A 20,117-nucleotide genomic window follows, 5' to 3' on the forward strand; every position below is an offset into this window, starting at 1 on the left:
GAGTCGCGCTTTCCCGCCTCGGGGCGGCGGGCGGCCGCCATCTTGGAGCCGGGAAGGCCCGGAAGGGGAAGCGGCGCGGTGCCGCCCGGTGAGAGGGCGGCTGAGGGGACAGCCGCCGAGGGGGCAGCCATGGGCCGGGGCCGCTCCTGGGCCCGGGGCGTCCGCACGGGCTGAGGCGGGGCTGGGGCGGGCAGCTCGCCGCCGGACCTCGCCGCCAGGCGCCATGGACGACTTCCCTGCCATCTGCCTGCTGTCCCTCGCCATGCTGGTGGCCTGCTATGTGGCGGGCATCATCCCCCTGGCCGTCAACTTCTCCGAGGTGAGCGGGCTGCGCTGGTGGTGCCCCCGGAACGCGTCTGGCTGGGGGTCGGGTGAGGGGAGTCGAGCCCCGTCGGAGCGTTCCGGCCGCAGGAGGAGCGGAGGCTGGGGCGTGTAGCGGGAAGGCACGGGGGGAGCCGGGCTCGGTGCTGCTTGCGAGTTTCTGTCAGAAAGGTCTGAAGCGCCAGGTTAAGCAGTACTGGGCGCCTCTGGGCGGCTCGCAGCAGGGCGGCCGTGCGCAGTGCCGCTGTCTCCGACTGTGTTTCGTGTTGTATGGAGGTGCTGTTCTTGCCCGCTATTTACCTAGCTTATACCTGTTTGTATAGTTGGATCAGCCAGCCCCTATTTCTTTTGGGACTCCTGGCAGCTGCCGGAATACAGATCAGCGTGGATCCAGAAACGTGGCACTCTGCACAAACAGCAGCCTTCTGCGTAGGCAGCGCTTCGCCAGCAGCACACACGTGTACAGACGAGATTATTGCGGGCTCATCAGCTCTCGGAAATCCTCGATTCAATTTTACACTTGCCTTAAACTTGCTGCTTTAAGGATCTGTCTGCTTTGCTGGTTTAACAACGGAGCTGTGTCTGATGAGAAGTTACAGTCTTTTTATTTAAAATGGTTGCTTAGGCCCCTGCTACACGGGCGGTTTTAAACTGAAATTTTCCTTGGGTAACAAAGACTCACAGTGTTGACTGGAATGGGTCTGTTAACTTTTTGCTAGGTCCAGGTAAGAGCTTCAATGATACAAAGACTGAAACCAAGAAATAACCAAGCTGTGATGGGAGGAATTTAGGTTTTTCCCCGTACCTTTTTTAACAACATTTACTCTGTTGCTGCTCTTAAGAAGAGGAACACAAGTGGTTTTTTGAACTGAAATAGTTTGATTTCCTGGATTGAACTAGACGACTTGCCTGTCTGGATAAGCTGCAGTTATTAGGTAGCTGTATACACTGTTTTGTAGTATTTCATGTCGAAAAAGAAATGCAGACTTCTCTTGAAATAGTAATTTGTTAGTGTTTATTATTTTCATGCGTTTTTAAAGTTCACAGATGTCCAAACTGAAGCCGTTCTCTGTATTCGCAGTAGTAACAAAGCAGTAGTACTTGATGCTTTTTGGAAAACACACACACACAAATGCGCGCACGCTGTGTAAAAGAGATTATAGTGCTGCACTATAAAATCATCTTGTTTACGTTCTGAAATGTCGTGTTTTGGCATAACTACTTCGGGAACAGTGGATGTGGAAGATTATTTTTTCATCTAGATTGCCCCTGTTTAATGATTTCTCAAGTGTAATTGTCATACATGCAACCATGCCGTGCGTGTTGATGGAAACTTTGCATCTCTTGCATATTAGTACTCACGTTTTCCCCGGTGACACTGTGATTGTTTCCCTGTGGTCCCACTTGGCTTGCTTTCAGAAAGCGGGTTGTGCTGTCAAGAGCCTTGTATTTCTTCTATGCCAGCGTCACCTGAGTAGGCAAGATAAGCGGTGCCTGTCCTTGCGGCGTGTGGAAGAGGGCAGGTAGCATGACGTGTCTGTGCTACGAGTGGTTTCACAATATTTGAGCACAGACCTTTGTCTCTAGGGCTCTGGTAGCTAACGTTACTATTTGGTGGCACGCAGTCCTCTTGTGTGTGGAAGGTGATGGTTCTGCCACAAAATAGGTGATCCCCGGTTGTTGGAAGGATCTGATTTTGCACAGTTACTATACGCACTGCGTTACAGCCTAGTTCAGAAGTGACCTCTGCAAGTTGTCGTATTTTGCAGTCTAGCAGATGATGCCTATATAATTGCATTTTCAGCATGGGACTTTGGCTCTAGCCTGGCAGTGTTGTGGTCACAGGGAAGCAAAAAGTATCACGAACTCTTCTTATACTGGTGAAACAGAATTTGGTCAAAAAATACTGCAGTTGAGAGAGGGGCGACGTCTCTGGCATTTTGGTTTTGTTTGGTCCAAAATCAAAATATAACTAGGAAAACAATTGTTACTTAGAGTATCAAATGTCTACCTACCCTTTGTGGTATTTTTTAAGCATGTAGAAACTCTTCCTGGAGTACAAACTAAACTATTTTTTTTACTGTACTTTAAAAGCATTAAGTTTATGCAGTTTTCGGTAAGATGTAAATACAAATTTGCAAAACCAACCAACTGGCATGTATTTTAAAAGCTTTCTTTGCGGGGGGGGGAGAGGGATGGCTGTGGTTTGTAATTCTGGAAGTATTAGACTTGCTGCATAAAACTTCAGTTGATGCCTTTTTGAATACGTGGAACACATCATCAGATCTTTCATATACGCTAAAGTACATTTCCCTCTATTTTTCATTCACAACTGTGTTTTTTAAATAAACTCTCTTCTTCAGTTATACTGTATTAAACACAATGCCATTAAAATATGGCAGTTTTACGACAGACTTTTATGCAGGGGTTGTTTCAGAGACTGAAACGTAGTTCATCTCATATAACAATCTTACAACAGCTTAACTTTGTTGTGCCTCTCTAAACTTGTAGGTGAAGGTAGAGCTTTTTTGCTCTAAAGTCTACCATGTATTCTTTCTGCAGACCTAAAACTTTTCTTAGCCTTTTTTTGCTCTATAAATATATCTGACTTTGTGGTTTGTACTCTTATTTGACCAACGTATTTGCATTTGTACAGGCGTTTATATTTTTGTATCTCTCATTTTTCTGTCTTTTCTTTGGCAATTTACTTTATTTATATGTTTTCCTTTGTTATTTAGTCTGATACTTTCAGGAACCGGTGATTTACCCTTTGCTGTGCTGTACCTAGGAGAGGTTTTAGGGAACTTACAAGTTTAAGTAGGTTTCTAGTGGGAAGGGTATCTGATAGGTATTTGATAACCAACCCAGAGTAGAGATAAAACACAGAATTGTGAACATGCTCCGCTTCAGACATAGTTTCCATGATCCTTTGTCTCTGCAGGCTTTGCAATTTGAGGTCTTGGGCGTGAATTAGCCCCAAAAAACCATTAGTGTCAAATACAGCAATTCTTGCTGTTCTCAAGTATGCACCACGCCATTTCTCTGACATTGCTAGTCTAAGGGGTTGTGTCCAACTTTCATTTCCTATTTCAGTTGTTTGTATTGGACACTGGGTACATTCACGTTTCCGCAAGTTCATCGTTAGAAATACAGGACTGTGCAACCGGGTCTCCTGAATATAAATCAGCAAGAGGTTTTGTGGATCTTTCTCTCTCCTCCACTCCACTTCTTCCCTACCCCCCATTTCCCTTATTCTCCCTTCTTAACTGAGGTTAAGTGCTTTCATTCTTAAAGGTGATACTTGTTTTGTGCTTGCTTGCAGGAAAGGTTAAAGTTGGTGACCGTTCTGGGTGCCGGGCTGCTGTGTGGCACTGCCTTGGCCGTCATCGTGCCCGAAGGAGTACATGCACTTTATGAAGACGTTTTGGAGGGTAAGAACCTATGTCTGTAGATAGCCTTGTTCAAGATAACTAAGGCCATGGTTTATTATTTACTGGGGCCTGTCTGTAGGGCTTTTAACGTAAGATTGGCAGGGGCTTTCGCAGTATGACACAAAGCCAGCGTACAAACCCAAAACTGCCATGGATAAGATAGTGTACGTTTCTGGTGGTTTGCGAGAGGAGTGTGATCAGGCTGGGTGGGGATCAGGTGATTCCTGCCGAGTGATCCAGTCACTTGCAGGTCCAGTGTAACAGACTGCTCGTAGAGCCGTAGCCCATTATGCTGGGTCATGTTGTGTAATGTTTCTTATTGTGGGGAGAGTTAAACTTTAACTTTCACTGGAACTTCTGATGAGGTGTAGGGATGTCTTGGTGAGAATGGACTCATTGACTATTTGCTGTTGCATTTTGTCACGTGGATCACTTCTCATTTCACCAATTGCTGGAAGTGCTTCATGGAGCTAAATGTACTTCCATGTAAGAGTTTTCTCTTTTGAAACTGAAGAACTTACTGAAGTATGGACAGGTTCTTACAAGTGTGGAGAAAGAGCACTGGATGGCAGCTGCTGTTCCTGCCCACAGCAAGCTGGGGGGCTGTTCCAAGCCAGTTGAAATGGTCTGAAGTTGGAACCAAGATAACTTAAGGCACTTGACTGAAAATCGTGGTTACGTGGGGCTAATTTGCAGAGTAGGAGGCGTTTCTATCTTTGGTGGTGTAAGCACATCTTGTACCCAGAAGTGTTGGAAAATCCTCAGTTTTGAGGTTACGACCTTATTTTGAATAGTTGGGGCCTGTTACCTTTGTTTGGAGTGCCCTTTGAATCTTGCTTTAGCTTGGCACGATGTGCTATGACGTTAACTTCTGACAACTTTCTGATTCGGAGCATGCTGGGAAGTATCATACATGTGTGGTAAACAGCAACAACTTAACGGTCACAGGAGTAAGGCCTATGAAGTTGAGACTAGAAAAATCAGCAATTGTCTGATGTGCCATTGTACCTAATCTGTAATTGAGAGATAACTGTAATGCTCTGGTTTTTGTGTGCTACTGCATCTTTCTTATTTCAACAACCTTTTACATTTCTTTTAGGAGTATGCTTTCATCGATTGTGCTTTAGTTTCCACTAACTTTATATGTTGTTTCACTTATTATCTTCTGTTTACTACAAATCTATAAAATCATCCATTATCAAGAAGTAAAAGAACCTCTGATTATGCTTTTATACTGTACTGTAATTTGTGCACTCTAATGTAGGATGTCTCTAATGAGCTGTAGTTGTGGGTTTGCTCTGCATTCCATTTTAATTCAAAGTAGAATAAATTTTCTTCTAATGATATGGATAGCAGTAAATACAATTACTGTGAATATTTGCATATTTTTCACTAAATGTGGTGTACTGTTCACATATAATATCTACATCCAGATGTTTAGAGCTGTTAATCTGTATTTTTTATAACATATTATTGGGGGAAATGTCAGAAGTATTTACCTGCTAAAAAATATTTTTTTTTCCTTTGAATAACTTCAGGCTCAATTCTGAGCTCACAGTATTATGAGTGAAGTGATTCTGTCTGTAAAGAAATGTGTGACACTAGGAGAACAATCTCTTCCAGACAATTCTCCTTTCTGTGGTCCTCTTCATAGTTTAATTTTGCCCAACACATTATACTTGCTAATCAAATCGTAAGTAATCGTTTTCATTTCTTGTAGGTGCAAGAGAGAATGAGACTTTATTTTTTATTGCAGAGAGGCAAAATTCACAGATATTATGGATTTAACTACAAAAATACTTGTGATACCTTTCTTAGAGAAGTAGACTATTCAAAGTTAAGCTTAAGATTCTTACAACTTACCAGCTTTCAGTACAGCTCTAGCAACTGCACCCATTTACGTCACTAAGTCTAGAAAGGTGCTGAAGGGAACACTGAGGCTTAAGGCTGTATATGGTTTACACACACACACGTATGTATGCATATGGGCTGTGTTTGCCCAGTTCCAAGTGTAATTTAGCTCTGGTTGCCTGTTATCAGAACAGAAGTTTGCCACAGTTACAAAACTTACTTACCCTTCTGTATTTTCCCACAGACTGCAGAATAAATAACTACTCAATTTTTGACCTTTTAGGCTGCAATGAGAGCAAACAGCAGGCCATGAATCAGATTAGTATTTGCCTGTAAACCTATTTATGCACATATGTACGTAGTGAAGCCAAGTATTTCCGATACATAAAATTCCTTTGGTGACTGCGGTCCTTTGTTTTAGCTGGTAAAACTGCATGACTGTGGTTCCTGTGAGTTACCCACGACGTCTTTGATCTTGAAATAATCTGAAGCAATGTTATCTTTTTTTATAGAGATGGCAACAATATTGTTTGGTCTAAATTGATTTATTGGTTGATCCTGTGCAGCAAAGAGAGGTTTGTGAAATCTTTCAAGTAACCAGCCTATTCTAATGCTCTTTGTCTGTAGTAATGGCATGGTGCCAACATCTTGTGCAGGAGGGTGGTACGACTGAGGCAAATCCAAGAACGTGTGAATACTCCAGCATAAAGACGACTTGAATCAGTCACGATTTTACTGTTAGTGTCTGAATAAATCTTCAGAAGTTGCCAACCAAAAAATCTCCCCAAAATGACAGTTTTGCTTTTGTCACTTACACCACAGATGTTAGAAAAGGCATAATGGTCTGTGCTCCATTTTGTTTGTTGCCCTTCTTTTTTTAAAAAGGTGAGACGTATTATTCTACTTTTTTTTTTTTTTTTTAGGTAGCAGTATGTCTAGAATAAACCTTAAAAATGCAGACAGATTTTGCGTTGAAGTGCAGTGATTATTCATGTCTAAATTCATTACATCCTTACCTTGATTCAGGCACAACAAATTGGCTCTTCAGAAGTCAGAAAGCTTTCCAGAGCTGAACGGTAATTCCTTCCAAGCCTGTGCCTGTTCTCATACTGAGAAAACATTGGTTGCTGTTAGACCAGTGAAACAATCTACTTAATATTCTACTTTCTTAAGTGCTGTATGCTAATCCTGTTAGTCCTTTTACCCTTAAATGAGATTATAATTAAACTAACATCAGTAACATTGTTTACAGTGAAGACTTCAGAATTTCTGATGGAAACTGATGGAAATTTCTGATGGAAGTGAGAATTTCTGATGGAAACTTGCTTAATCAGTGCTGTTTCTTATTCCTGATCTTGAACCATTCTAACAGTGTATTTCTTTATGTCTAGGCCTTCCTTCTGCCAACAGTAAATTCTTCACTTAAGATTCTTCTGATAAGATTCTTTACTTATTAGCTGGAAACTGGTTTAATTTTGTTAAACCAGACAAATGTCTGGGGCCTACAAGAAAGCAGGAGAGGGGTGTACTGATAGGGCAAGGAATAATGATTTAAACTAAAAGAGGGTAGATACAGACTAGGTATTTGAAAGAGATTTTTTACTAGGAGGGCATTGAGACACTGGAGCAGGCTGCCCAGAGAAGCTGTGGATGCCCTATCCCTGGCAGCGTTCAAGGCCAGGCTGAATGGGGCTTGGAGCAACCTGGTCTGGTGGGGGGTGTCCCAGCCCATGGCAGGGTGTTAGATTGAGAAAAGGAAGAAAAAAGTGACCGTGCCATATTTAGCCTACTGTCTGCTAATCTGTTTGTTTGGCTGCCGCAGGGAAGCATCACCCAGCAAGTGAGATGCAGCACGTGGTAGAGTCTGAGAAGGTCGCAGAAATACCAGTTGTACACGAGTACGGCCACGACCATTCCAGGTTGCATGCCTACATTGGTGTTTCCCTTGTCCTTGGCTTTGTCTTCATGCTCCTGGTTGACCAGATAGGCAGCTCTCATGTGCACTCTACAGATGGTAAGTAAAGAAACATTCAGTTAATCTTGCTAATTTGTTCTAATTAGCAAGGTGTGTTTTTTTTCAGTGTTACTGGGATTTAATTTGACCAGTCACATCCAGAATTTCTGTAGGTGCTGTACAAACATAAAGCAGGGTCTGTGTGAAATGTTTGTGCTGGAAATCTGTCCTGGAGTCCAGCATAATTTGAGAGCTCGCTTCATTAATGTAAAATAACTACAGGCATGTATAGTGTGGGGGTGGAGGGTGACTTGACACTTGAGTTGTTGTCTGTTTTACAGTATCACCTATAGGGCGTTTCTTTGGCTTTCCCCAGAACTTCAGGTTAGTCTTACTGTCATATTTTCCCCACTTAATTGTCATACATGTAGGTAAAATTTGGAAAAAAAAAAAAAAAAAAAAAAATCACAAGTAAGACTGCAGAAAGAACTACATTTAAGCTCTGGTCCTTACTGTAACTGCACAGCTGGGCTCCTGTATTAGTCTACAGCCTCACTTCAAAATGCTTCCTGCAAAGTCCAAAGGTTTCTCAATTTGCTGCAAGATTCTTGAAATGCTCACAGTTGCCCTTGTTTCTTGCTGCAGCTTCACGTCCAGACTGTAGCTTAAAATGCACCAAAGGTATTTTGTCATCAAGAAAGGTATTTATTGCCGCTGGCTGCTCATTTTTCCCCACATAATCTCTTCTGTTAGTAGAATTTGCCCCTCTAAAATTAATAAAAAAGGAGCTGGGGGGGAAATGTTTTGTTTGGATCCTTAGCAGTTCATGGTGCAGCTGCACAAATGCTTGTATGGGGTCAGTGTGATGGGACAGTTATGGGTTCAGTTCAGGGCCTGTGTCTTTCTCTCAACTAGAGAAATTCTGTAGGCTGGAATGGAGGTACGAACTTAAATGCGACCGTCCCTTTTAGTTCTGATCAATCAATGCAATTGAAGAACTTGAGAAAATGTGTTTTGTGACTGATCTCCTGTTTTGACACGAGCATACCATCACAGTCATCCAGTGCAATTGCTCACATAGCTTCTCCTTGATTCAGAAGACCAATCTAATGGAAGAGAGTACATTAATTTTTTTAGCCAGCTCACTTCTTTGACGTGAGACTGCAGGAGGGGGACAGGCAGGAGGAAAGGAACACTATTTTTCTCATTTGACAGCAGTGCAAACTTGTTAAAATAGCTGTGTAAGCATGCTTGCAGTATAATTGAATAACTCCTGTTGAACTATTCTGGAATTAAACAGTTGAATAATATGCTTCTATATTTGCATAGGACTTACACCGTGATAAACAATGCAGCTTCCTCATATCACTTTCACTGCTGGTTGCAATAACAGTGGATATATGTGCTGGGCTGTATAATTAGTTAACATGAAAATGTCCTCAGAGTAGTTGTCAAACAGCTGCAATCAAAGCACTGGGTCAGGAGAAGTACTGAAATATTTGCAACTGCCCCCACAAGAAGTGGAACTTATTGCTTACTGGGAATTCCCAGAGAATCAGTGCAACAGGGACTGTCACAGATTTTTCACCTAAAGGAAAACTGGGCTTGAGGTGGGAAAGCATCCTGACCATTGGAATAACTCAAGTTTGGGATCTGAAAGCTAGATTTTCTTACCCCTAGTAGAAAAGAACTTGAAGATTTGGTTTCAGGAGCTTAAGAAAAACAGCCAGTACTGCCTGTATCAGTGATCTGTAAGTTGCACAGAATAGTCTATGATTCTGTTACTTGTTGATGGAACTTAGGGTGATTTGAAGGTGTGAAGAATCAAACTATTTTATAATAAATTTAACGTGGAAATACAAGAGCTGCTAGTTTTGAATATAGCTGTCTAAACTGTTTATCACAGGTAAGCGATGTGCAGTGATACTTACAATTTTTCTTCCAGCATAATTTGTATATTTGTTCTCATTATGTTTGCTTTCCTCATGACCATTTCAGATCCAGAAGCTGCTAGATCGGGCAACTCCAAGATCACCACAACACTGGGATTAGTGGTCCATGCTGCAGGTAATGAGGGACCTCTTGTTAGAATTTGAGGAGGGCTTCTGTTGCTCTGTGGCGTGCCCCTAGGTGCGATAGAAACACTTGCATTTTGGTTTTGAAGGTGGCTTTTTTTTTAAACAAAAAAGGGAAAGAACTAAGGCTTTTTAGCTAAAGTGGCTAAGAAAACATACTCCAGTACTCAGAATGTTTCAGAGAATTTTGAGTGCTGTGTTTCCCCCTCTTTCTTTTTCCAGTCTAAAAAGTTGTGTGACACTTTCTGCCTGTCCAATTCCTTTGCTGGCTGTTGTAGCTGCAGAATTTCAATACATGCTTAAACACTTGATATGTAATATGAAACACCTTTGGCTTTCTTGTCAGTAGAGATGTGTTTTAAAAAATAATATGTGGAAAAAGGAAATTACAGGGTAGAGCTTAAAGGTTTGACTGAAACATTTATGTTGACTTGCAGGGCTTGAAAAAATGAATCATGTATTGCAGTCAGCCCATGTTCGTGTTGTAATCCTTCATTATATATCCATAGTGTAAATAGGATGCCTTTTAATCTCTTGTGCTGACAGCTGCTGTGTAAATGTCTTAATTTTGATCAAAAGGTATTTCATTAAACAAAGTTTTTATATAGTGGAGATTAATACGGTATCTATTTCCTATTTCATTTAGACAATAAAATTGTTAAATGGTACTAAAATAATGTATTTAAACATTCGCTTAAAGAGTAGTAATTAAAGTTCTTTTAATGTTAAGAATCTAAAACAGCTTTTTAAGATTTATACAGACAGCATTTCTACCACAGAAAACTAAAATTAGTAATCTTGTTACCTGATCCTAATTTGTCAGACTTTGTCAATGCTGTACACATTCTCATTACAGTTTTTATGGTCTTGGGGAAAGTGATATAGCTCCTGTTGTGGGTTGCTTGAAATCCTCAAGTTGTTTTACCTGAAGAAACAAAGGGGAATGAATTACGTGTTGGGTTGGTTTATTTGATAGTATCTTGAGTAACAGGACTTCTCAAATGTTTTGTGATCCCAGCCATTATGGGAGGCAGCTGAAATTTACATGGAGGAATAAGCCAGGAACTTTTACTTCTCTTTCAGCTGATGGTGTTGCGTTGGGTGCAGCAGCTTCTACTTCTCAGACTAGTGTCCAGTTGATAGTGTTTGTTGCAATTATGTTGCACAAGGTAAGTCAACAACCAAAATTCTACTCTTTACTCATTAACAGGCTGTTAAAGCAGACAGGCATTACTAAACGTCTTAAATTTCCTCGGTGGTATAATCTGGAAGTGTGTTATCCCATTGAAATGAACAGGTTGGCAGTACAACTTCAAGGACCAAAAAGCATTGGTATGATGTATGACGGAATAGTAAATGATGGATGTAAGTCTGAGTGAGGTGCAAATGAGAAGAAATTCAGACTTCTTACTGCCTAATTTGTCTGCAGTTGTTGGGAGGAGTCTCCCACATACAGAGTAGAAGAACAGCTCATTAAGAAATACACATTACTTTTTATGAAAGAAGGTGTGTTTTGGTGTTCTACTAGTTAGTATTTTTGGTGGGGAGGGATTTTTTTTTTTTTCTCTTTTTTTATTTCTTGCTGTTTTAAAAGATGTTTTCAAATAAGTTCTGAATGGTGGACTACATGATTGTATGTTAGTATTTTCCAGGACACAAAGTAGTTTTATGCTGTTACACAGCTTTTTTTTTTTTTTTTTTTACACTGTTTACATCTTTTGCCTCTGTTCTCAAAAAATGGGAAGGATATACATGTTATGAAGGGTTTCACAGTGTGTGGGGTTAGTCTTTTGAAACTGCTTAATAACAGAGTGCTAAAAAAATACCTTCTGATTTCCTGTGTTATTTTAGTAGCTTCAACATCAATCATGACACTTCTGCAGGAAAACCTTGGAAACATTTTTTTTTTAATAATAACAGGCAAGCAGTGAAGATGGAAAGATCTTTTTAATGTTTATGCAAAGATTGGCTATATAAGTGTGCTGGTGCACATGACTTACGGCAGTACATACATACATTACAATAGTTGGTCATACGTTTATGCAAGCACGATTTTGGATTATTATATGCCCAAAATGTTTGGAAATTCAGGTTTATTACATCTTCTGTTCACTGTTCATGCAATAAACATTCTTTATGTAAACCTCTTCAAAGGTGGTGATAACAATGTCCCATGTTGCTGCGAAGCTTATTCCACAGCTAATGCCAAACATAATTTTTCCTTTTTTATTCGTAATGTTCAAATTAACTGGCTTCTTAAATTTTGCAGTTGCACAATTTTAAAAGAAAATTTCTCCCCAAAAGATTATCAAGAAATATGTGATATTGAAAGAGTATATCTTTTGTGATCATTTTTTTGATTCTTCTGATCCAGATTGGTGCTCGTCTTTCTCACTTTTTCCCCTCACTCATTTTCTTTCTTTTATTTTTTTTAAAAAAAGAGAGTGACGGCACATAAAACCAGCTCTAATACATTTTAGTTTGTCTTGAATAGTATTGTCAGGGTCAAGTTGTATTGTCTTTGTGTGAGTAAAAATACAGTAAACTCTATCAGCAGGACAGCTACACCTTGTGAATAAGAAACTGGATGTTGGTGAGGGGAATAGAAAAGTATTTGCTTCACAGTGGGAATAGGAATATAACTGAATGATGAACAAACCAAAGGAGCTCTTAAGTCTTTGTTCATTTGCTATCTATCTTGGAGAATCTTTTCCCTTCCATGTTAATTGTGGAATTTTTCTGTTTCAGCTTTATTAAAAAAAAAAAAAAGAATAAGAATGCATAATACCAGGATGGAAAAAAAAAAAAAAAATTAAAAAAGTTAATGGAAATTTATGGATTATAGCAACCACTCAAGTCAGAATGAACATCTGAGCATTTATGACTACACAAATATCTTTACTTGTGGTACCTTTCCCAGCATTGCACTAACAGAATAACATTGCACATCTATAACTGCACTCCTTGTTCTAGAATCAGCATGAGAACAGTCTCAACTCTTGCTTCTATCCCTTCTTTTTGCAAAGAAATAATTGACAATATGAGTAGAGCAATCCATATCTGAGAGTCTGTAGTTGGAGATCATATCATGAATTTCTTCTTTATAAACTTTTAAAATGTGTTGCTACCCCAAAAAGAATGGGTCATAAAATAGGGCTAGGACAGTAGTTTGCTGAGATGGACAAGATTTTCTTAATTCATGGTTCACATTTTGTTTTCTCTGGAGACTTTTAAATATTTCTGTTTTCTTTTATTTATTTGTGTTTCAATAAATAGTTTTTAGGCCGATGAAAATACAAAATGTCATTTATTTGAATGACAGGCAGAAGATGGCTTTCCATTAGGTAGTGTTCTTAAGGCAGAGCATTGTACAGGATTTTATTTATCTGGGTTAACTGAAATATGTAAGTGCCTTCCCCGAATTTCTTCGAAATCTGTGCATTTCAGTGAAGTAAGTCATATTTCAACTTACTCTTTATCATGCACTTCAGGTAATTTTAGAAGAAATTGTATTACTAGTAAATCCTGTTTTTTGCAGGCACCAGCTGCCTTTGGCCTGGTTTCCTTCCTGATGCATGCTGGGCTGGAACGGAATCGAATTAGAAAACACTTGCTGGTCTTTGCATTGGCAGCACCTGTTATGTCCATGGTGACATACCTGGGGCTAAGCAAGGTAGGTCTGCGATGTTTGTCCTGCCCAAAACATAGCTTAGTGGTGGAGTTAAGGGATATGAATATCATACAAGGTTCATAATTCCTTCTGTCCCCCATCAGCTTTATAATGTCACTATCCCCATGTGAGATGGAAAACATTAAGCAACATACTAAACTATTGTCGCTGTGAGAGAACGGGAGTTGATAGAAGTCTTACTGTGTCTGGACCTTTATAGAATTGTTTTATTATTGATTGAAGAACTTCTGCTCATCTTCATTTTTTGCTCTTTGTGTTTTTTTCCTATTTCACAGAGTAGCAAAGAAGCCCTTTCAGAAGTCAATGCCACCGGAGTTGCTATGCTTTTTTCTGCTGGGACTTTTCTTTACGTTGCCACAGTTCACGTCCTCCCAGAAGTAGGAGGAATTGCTCATAGCCACAAACCTGAATCAACTGGAGGAAAAGGACTCAGCCGTCTGGAGGTGGCAGCCCTAGTCTTAGGATGCCTTATTCCTCTAGTTTTGTCCATTGGACACCATCACTAAAAGCGCAAATTTCACCGTTCTCCTCCTTGATCTGACATGAGCAGTAAACGTCGGCTGCTCCCTTTATCACTGTCTGTCTTATCCATCATCCATCCCATCTACTTTATGGAGTTCAGAGGGAACCTTGATTGCAAAATGAGGAATACTGGGAAAATTTTTAGTGTAGCAAAATGTACTTTGGCAGCCGGACATAAATTCTGTGTAACTTTTCTGAAGACATTTGCTATTTTAATTGTTACTTCTGGCCCTATTCTCAGGGAAGATGGAATTTGGAGTTTGAGAAAGGTGAGTGGGGAAGAACATAGCAACTCATCATGAAATTGCAATCACCAAAGTATCCTGCAGTTCAGCTTTCAAAGCTGAGAGCAAAAACAAAGGATGGCTGCCTTTTGAGAGGTTGAAGTCTTCTTACTAATGAAGAAGGGGGCTGTCCCCCATTGGTTCCATGTTGTCTTGGCAACGTGAACGGTTCTTGTAATGTTTGTTGTTAATTGTACTGCGAACGCGGGCTGTGCTCAGCATTCTGGACAACAGTGCTATTGTGACAGAGGTGTCATTGATAGGAAGGAAATGCTGTAGAGAAAACGTAGGATTAGAGTAGGAAATCAGCTGGTTAAGAGCGCGCAAATGAATTCTGCAGTGTATTCCATTATTTAAGGGATAGAAGCAAGGAGAGTATCGTTTTGATTATTTATGCGATTGTTAATAAGTTTTAAACAGGCAGTATGTACTGGGAGATGGTCTTCCACCAGGTAAAGCATAGGCACCAAAAATGTTAGTGGGAATTAGGTATTTGTAACTGTGATTACACTACTGCTACTCCTGAGAGAGATCCATGTTGTCCTTTGAAATCAAGCTGTTCTGGGTTCTGAGGAGCAAAAATCTGATGGAAGCAGCTGTTGAGGGACCAGAGAACTTTACTAGCTCATTTTCAAGAGTTTGAACCACTGAAATCAGTGGTGTGTGTGTTTCTCATTAAATAAAATGTATTAAGGCTAACATAACAAGATCTATAGATGAATATTTATGTTACAGGTAGAGTACAAAGTGTTTCTGAAGCAATTCTACACAAACAAACAAACAAAAGAACAAGCAAGCAAGCAAAACGTGGTGGGTTTCCAGTGGACCTGTTAGGCATTTCGCTTTTCCTTTGGGAATCCTGCTTTCACCTTTTACTGATAATCATTAGATTCGGTGAATCTACTTGAAGACTTATTGCCAACTGCTGATGCCTCTCACTGCAGATGGGTGATAAAAGATCCATCCCTTTCCAAGCCACAGCATTTTCTTGTCAGGCACCTTTTCTCTTATGCAAATTATATTACACTTTAATAACTGTAGTGCATTGAAAAGTCAGGAATGCTTGATGTGCAAAGACTCAACATAAAATTCTTTCTTTAGGGGAAAATTTTTAATGCTGTACCCTTTTTGAGCTATACTTTTCCTGCGGTTTTTAAAGCTAACATTGCCAAATAAATTTTTCTGTTGTTTTTTTTTAATGGACTTTCGAAGCCTGAAATATCTTTGCTGAAGTGCTTACTGTTTCAGTTTGAATGAGCGTATCTTTTTTCATGCCATTTATTGCTTATACTACACAGGCCGTTGTGCCTTTTAACTTCTTTACATTTTTGTCACCATCCAGTTTGTCTAGTAGCCCAGTAATGGGCATGGCCTGGCTCTTGGCCTAGTGATGCTCTGTCTGTTGGGTTTGTAACAGTGCAGGCGTGTCCCAGGGGTATACCTAGTATTGATCCCCAGAGGTGCTTGTTCATTTATGTATTTTACAGTACAATAGGTGAACTTAAGTAGCATTGAAAAATGACTAGAAACGATCTTCTCCCACAAGATACCATTTTCAGATAGAATTTCAAGCCTAAACAAGCATCTTTGGCATTAGAGCTTCAAAAGTTAATCCTGTTTTGAACAGCCACTGCAAAAGTATTGATGCAGATGAGATCCTCTGCTGCACATCCTTAAACTGTTTTTACAACATACATATGCAACAAGTAACTTACTAGTTGTTACCTGTTAAAAGGCTCAGTGAACAGGTTACTGACACGTACAAATGATATATATGGGTACTTACACCAGAGCTCCCAGTGTTCTTCCTGATTTCCCTTTAATTACCTTCTTCCTTCGTAATGTCACTATTTTACCTTGCTTTAACCCTTCCTTTTGTTTCCAGAAGCTGAAGAGTTTGCAAGATCTGTAAAAAGGCAAAAGCAGGAAATAACTTAGAGCAGCAACAGATGCTTACATTCTGTAGAACAGCAGTTTTTCAAGTGGAGGCTATCTGCTTGAGTATTTAAGTTGAGTCCTTCTCCCACTAGACCTGAAACAGTTTTCATATGGAGGGATGAGTTCTGTTTCTCGAAAACTGATCCAAAGAGCAAACCTTAATAAGCCTGATGAATGTACGTGAGTGCTGATTGATGATGGATGATGCTGGCATGCTGCAGGCTGTAGGGAGCCTGTTGTAACTTGCAGTGTTCTGGTAGAAATTTAAGTTTCTCAAATACCGGTCCAGCAGCCCTTATGTGGAAAACATTTGAACTGGAGTCCCAATGGCAAACGGCAGCAGAAAAGGACTCCTCTTCTACTTTTTTCTTGATGTAGAGCCACGTTTTATCATCTGTAATTTGCACGTGATCCCTGACTCCACTAGTTAGGCTAGTATCCTGACACTGTTCCTCTTCAGCCTTATTTTGTACACAACAGTTGCAGCAGTTTCGAGGGGTGAGGATAATACCTTTTTATATGGATGGGAGTTTACCTCACTGCTGGTGTAACCTCTGGCATAGTAATTATAACAGGTGCTACTGGTGAGAAGTCTTGTCATCTTTGGTTTTTCCCCATCCCTTAGGTCATGTTTGCTGTTGACAGGGCAGCTACCAGGAATGCCAATTCTCAATTTAATCATTCATGAACTATGGAGGCCAAGTTAGAGCAGCAGGTGAGGGATATAGAAAGTTAAAACATTGACAATTTGAAACTGGTGCAAAAAACAGTCTGATAACACATAGCTTTCATTTTGGCACTCAATTATGTGATATAAGACTGATGTGAAAGTTTTCCTTACCTATTTGGAAGTAGTGCTTTTTTTCGCTGCCTCTGTTACCTCTGTGTTGAATGGTTATTTTCAATTAGGTAGCTGCAATTGCAATGACTAAGGAAGGTTCTGGATATGTCATAGGGAGGATACAAAATCTTAAATGACCAAAAATTTCAAATCATTAGGTCCACGTGGAGGATTATTTTCTAGAAGCAGAGTATTTTAATGAGGTAAACAAAATATCACATTTTATCATATCCCCGTTCTTACCTATCTCCCCATCTGTCACAATAAATCCAAGCACTGCGTGTAGTCAAGGCCATCTGGTATAATTTTCTGCTCCTCTGGGGACCTTGCTGCAAGCAAATTCCTCTTTACTCTCCCTGTAACAGCCATCTCTGCCTGTGTTTCTGCTGAGAGGTAGGTGGCAGTAGGAATAGCAGGTAGCACTTTAACCAAGTGCCAGGCATTTCCCCTCTTTCTTCTGTAAATCCCTCTAGGAAACCTATAATCTTCTCATCACCTTTTTTTTCCCCTGTTAATGATTTCTTAATTGGCAGTAGGAATTGGACTAAAGCTGCGTTTCTCTTCATCCCAGTGTGTTCAGGTACTTTCCCTACTGCTCTAATTCTTCTATTGTTCCTTGTTTTAAAGAAAAAAAAAAAAAGGGAAATCTTTTGTTTTCAGCACCTGGTGGCAGACGCAGAAGCTGCTCTGGCATTAACTTGTGTGGGGAAGGTAGATCCGCCACACCGAGACAGGAGGTTTTGATAATTATTCCCTGTAATTTCAGATGGCCAGGTGTTAAACACAAAAACCTGCTGCTGACTTCTGGTTTCAGAGAACCATCGCTAGGTGGATTGTGTAAAAGCATGTCATCCAGGAGACCCAGGAAATCTGTTTATTCAGGAAAAGTTCAGAGCCCTCAAGGAGCTTTTGAGAGTAGCAGCATGTCTGTGAGGTACCAGCTCTTTGCAGAATAACAGATGCTGTGGAATAAATGCAGCTGCTGCTCTCGTCCTGTTCTGTGCTGCTTTACGTGGGACTTGGGAGGAAGAGGAGGAAGTGTGTTCTTTCAGGGTGGGAGGAGGAGTGGTGTGGTGGGAATGTTTAAGTTTTAGATTCCTGTTCACTTCAAATTTAAAACAAAATACCTTTTATTTCTGATTTTCTTTTTATTAAATCTCTTAGCAGCCTTGGCTTTCCAGGGAAGAACATTGCGTGGTCATTGCTGTTTACCTGACTCCTTGTATGGAACTGTAATTTTAATGTCTCTTTTCAAACCATTTGTACACAAAATCATTCCATGAATGGCTGCCTTATAATTTTTCCACTTTAATTGTGAATGGTTAAAATAATGTTTCAGTTTTCAATTTGTTTTATTATATTAAATTTTTACTAGGTGCAGAGCTTCAGAGTTGGCTTTTCATTCACTGCATGGGGTTTTGTGACAGCTCAAACAAAGAGAAATGACAGTCTTAAATGGGGTGCAGCACTGCAGACAGTACGTCTTAATTTCGTATGATTGTGCTTGCAGCTTCCCTTCGTAATGTCTGAGCGCTTGGAAACCTGAAGCATGAAACTGACTGCACGTTGGGAGGCAGTCAGCGTGTTGATTTGGACACGGCATGAATGATTTTAGAGGTATAAATACAGACGTGATGTGACAGTTCTGCTTAAGAGGGGCGTTTGACAACTTGTCTCCCACCGAGTGCTTAGGAGCTGGCGTTGCTCTGAAGCTCTCTCTGCCACCCTCTGGAAAATTTTGGATGCTTACAAGGCAGAGATGTCTTTGAGGGGTCATGACGAGATGACTGGCTCAAGATTGCTGACGAGGACCTGCTAGGTTTAAAGAAAACTGAGAGCACAGGTTGGAATCCAAGTCTTGCCAGCCCCCAGCCCAAAATGCCGACACCAGAAGAATGCAGCGCGAGGTACTTTGTAACGGAGCAGCCTCCCTTACCGATGTGCCTGTGTGATTTGGGTGGCAAGTCAACTTCAAATACATAGGCAAAAATGTCAGTTCCCCTCCTTTGGAGAAAACCCTAGCCTCCCTTTTGCTTTTTGTGTTATGGGGGAAAACTGTGAAATCTTGCCCCTGTTGTGTCTTTCCTCCCCCCTTGCTGTTCTCAGGCACCTTCTCACAGCTTTCCATGTGGCTGCCATGGGATCCTGCTGCTTACCTGTTCACAGCTCTTCCGCATTGTTGTCAGTCTTCACTATTGTCACGGTATTTCTTGAAGGCGGCCTACCTGCTTCCTGCCACCTGCAACGAAACGGAAGGCAGTGTTAAACCACAGCTATGTAAGCTTTCTCTTTAGTCCCAGTAGCTGTAGTCATTGTAACTGAGAGCAGATTTTGTTCCTGCTGTGAAGAAAAATTGTCTTCTCAGGCTCCTGAATTTCTCTGGAAGGGTTTTATTCGCTCCTGACATAATTCTGAGTTCCAAAGAATAGCTGCAAATTAAATTTTAAGTGTTTTTTTAAGAGGTGGGTAGGCAGGGGATATGAGGAGAGCTTTGAAAATGGATTTTGTTAGCCTCTGAGCAAAAACACATGCAGGATGGTTCTCTTTTTTTTTTTCCCCTCACAGGAGACTTTAGGGCATCTTTTTAGGGTTTGCAGGTTTTCTTAAAAGATTTGCAGAAATCCAGGCAGTTGCGCGTTGTGTGCTGTCACTTTTTGGAAGGTGGGTGCTGTGGCTACTGCCAGGATTTAGTGCAAGGCTGAGAAGCAGAGTTGAGATCTTTGAAGTAAGTAAGAAACAAATAGGAATTTGGCTGCCGGTCACGAGGCAGTTCATAAGGAAACACCTGCACAGGCATTTCACAACCGTGTATAGGTCCTGGGAGGAGCAGTTTTGCAAGTAAGTGGTCTGAAAATGTCATTTGACCTCTGGTGATAAAACACCAGAAACCATCAGCTGGGGCAATTCAGGAAACATTAATGGCTTAGAGCAATGTAGGGAGTGAGACAACCCCTTAAGGAGCTCGTGGATAGGTAATGAAGGACTCGACTTCACCTCCCTCACCTTGTGGCTGGCAGTGCCAAGTTGGTTAGCACTGGTGGGAAGGTGCTAACTGGATGTTGTCGAGGGCGCTGAGCAGAGTGGTGAGGCTGGCAGGGCCCCTGGAGCCCACCTGGTCCGAGCCATGCTCAGGCAGGGCCACCCAGAGCAGGGTGCCCAGGACCACGTCCAGGAGGCTTTTGGAGAACTCCAAGGGATTCCAGCACGCC

At 40.9% G+C, this 20,117-nt stretch overlaps 1 protein-coding gene across 1 annotated transcript; it reads left to right on the top strand.

Moving 5' to 3' along the window:
• The first annotated feature begins 138 nt into the window (after positions 1 to 138).
• On the top strand, positions 139 to 18,290 carry SLC39A9 (solute carrier family 39 member 9). Its single transcript, XM_035327591.1, has 7 exons — positions 139 to 319; positions 3,644 to 3,752; positions 7,426 to 7,617; positions 9,556 to 9,624; positions 10,716 to 10,801; positions 13,171 to 13,305; positions 13,599 to 18,290. The coding sequence occupies exons 1-7, from the start codon at positions 224 to 226 to the stop codon at positions 13,827 to 13,829; spliced, it is 918 nt and encodes a 305-aa protein (XP_035183482.1). The 5' UTR covers positions 139 to 223; the 3' UTR covers positions 13,830 to 18,290.
• Positions 18,291 to 20,117: the final 1,827 nt, after the last annotated feature.

This window comes from Oxyura jamaicensis, chromosome 5 (genome assembly GCF_011077185.1).
Source record: "Oxyura jamaicensis isolate SHBP4307 breed ruddy duck chromosome 5, BPBGC_Ojam_1.0, whole genome shotgun sequence".
NCBI lineage: Eukaryota > Metazoa > Chordata > Aves > Anseriformes > Anatidae > Oxyura > Oxyura jamaicensis.

Coding starts and splice junctions, on each gene's coding strand:
- SLC39A9 (XM_035327591.1), top strand. CDS start 224: ATGGACGACTTCCCTGCCATCTGCCTGCTGTCCCTCGCCATGCTGGTG. Junction 3,753..7,425: donor TTATGAAGACGTTTTGGAGG/GTAAGAACCTAT, acceptor TGGCTGCCGCAG/GGAAGCATCACCCAGCAAGT. Junction 10,802..13,170: donor TTGCAATTATGTTGCACAAG/GTAAGTCAACAA, acceptor TGTTTTTTGCAG/GCACCAGCTGCCTTTGGCCT.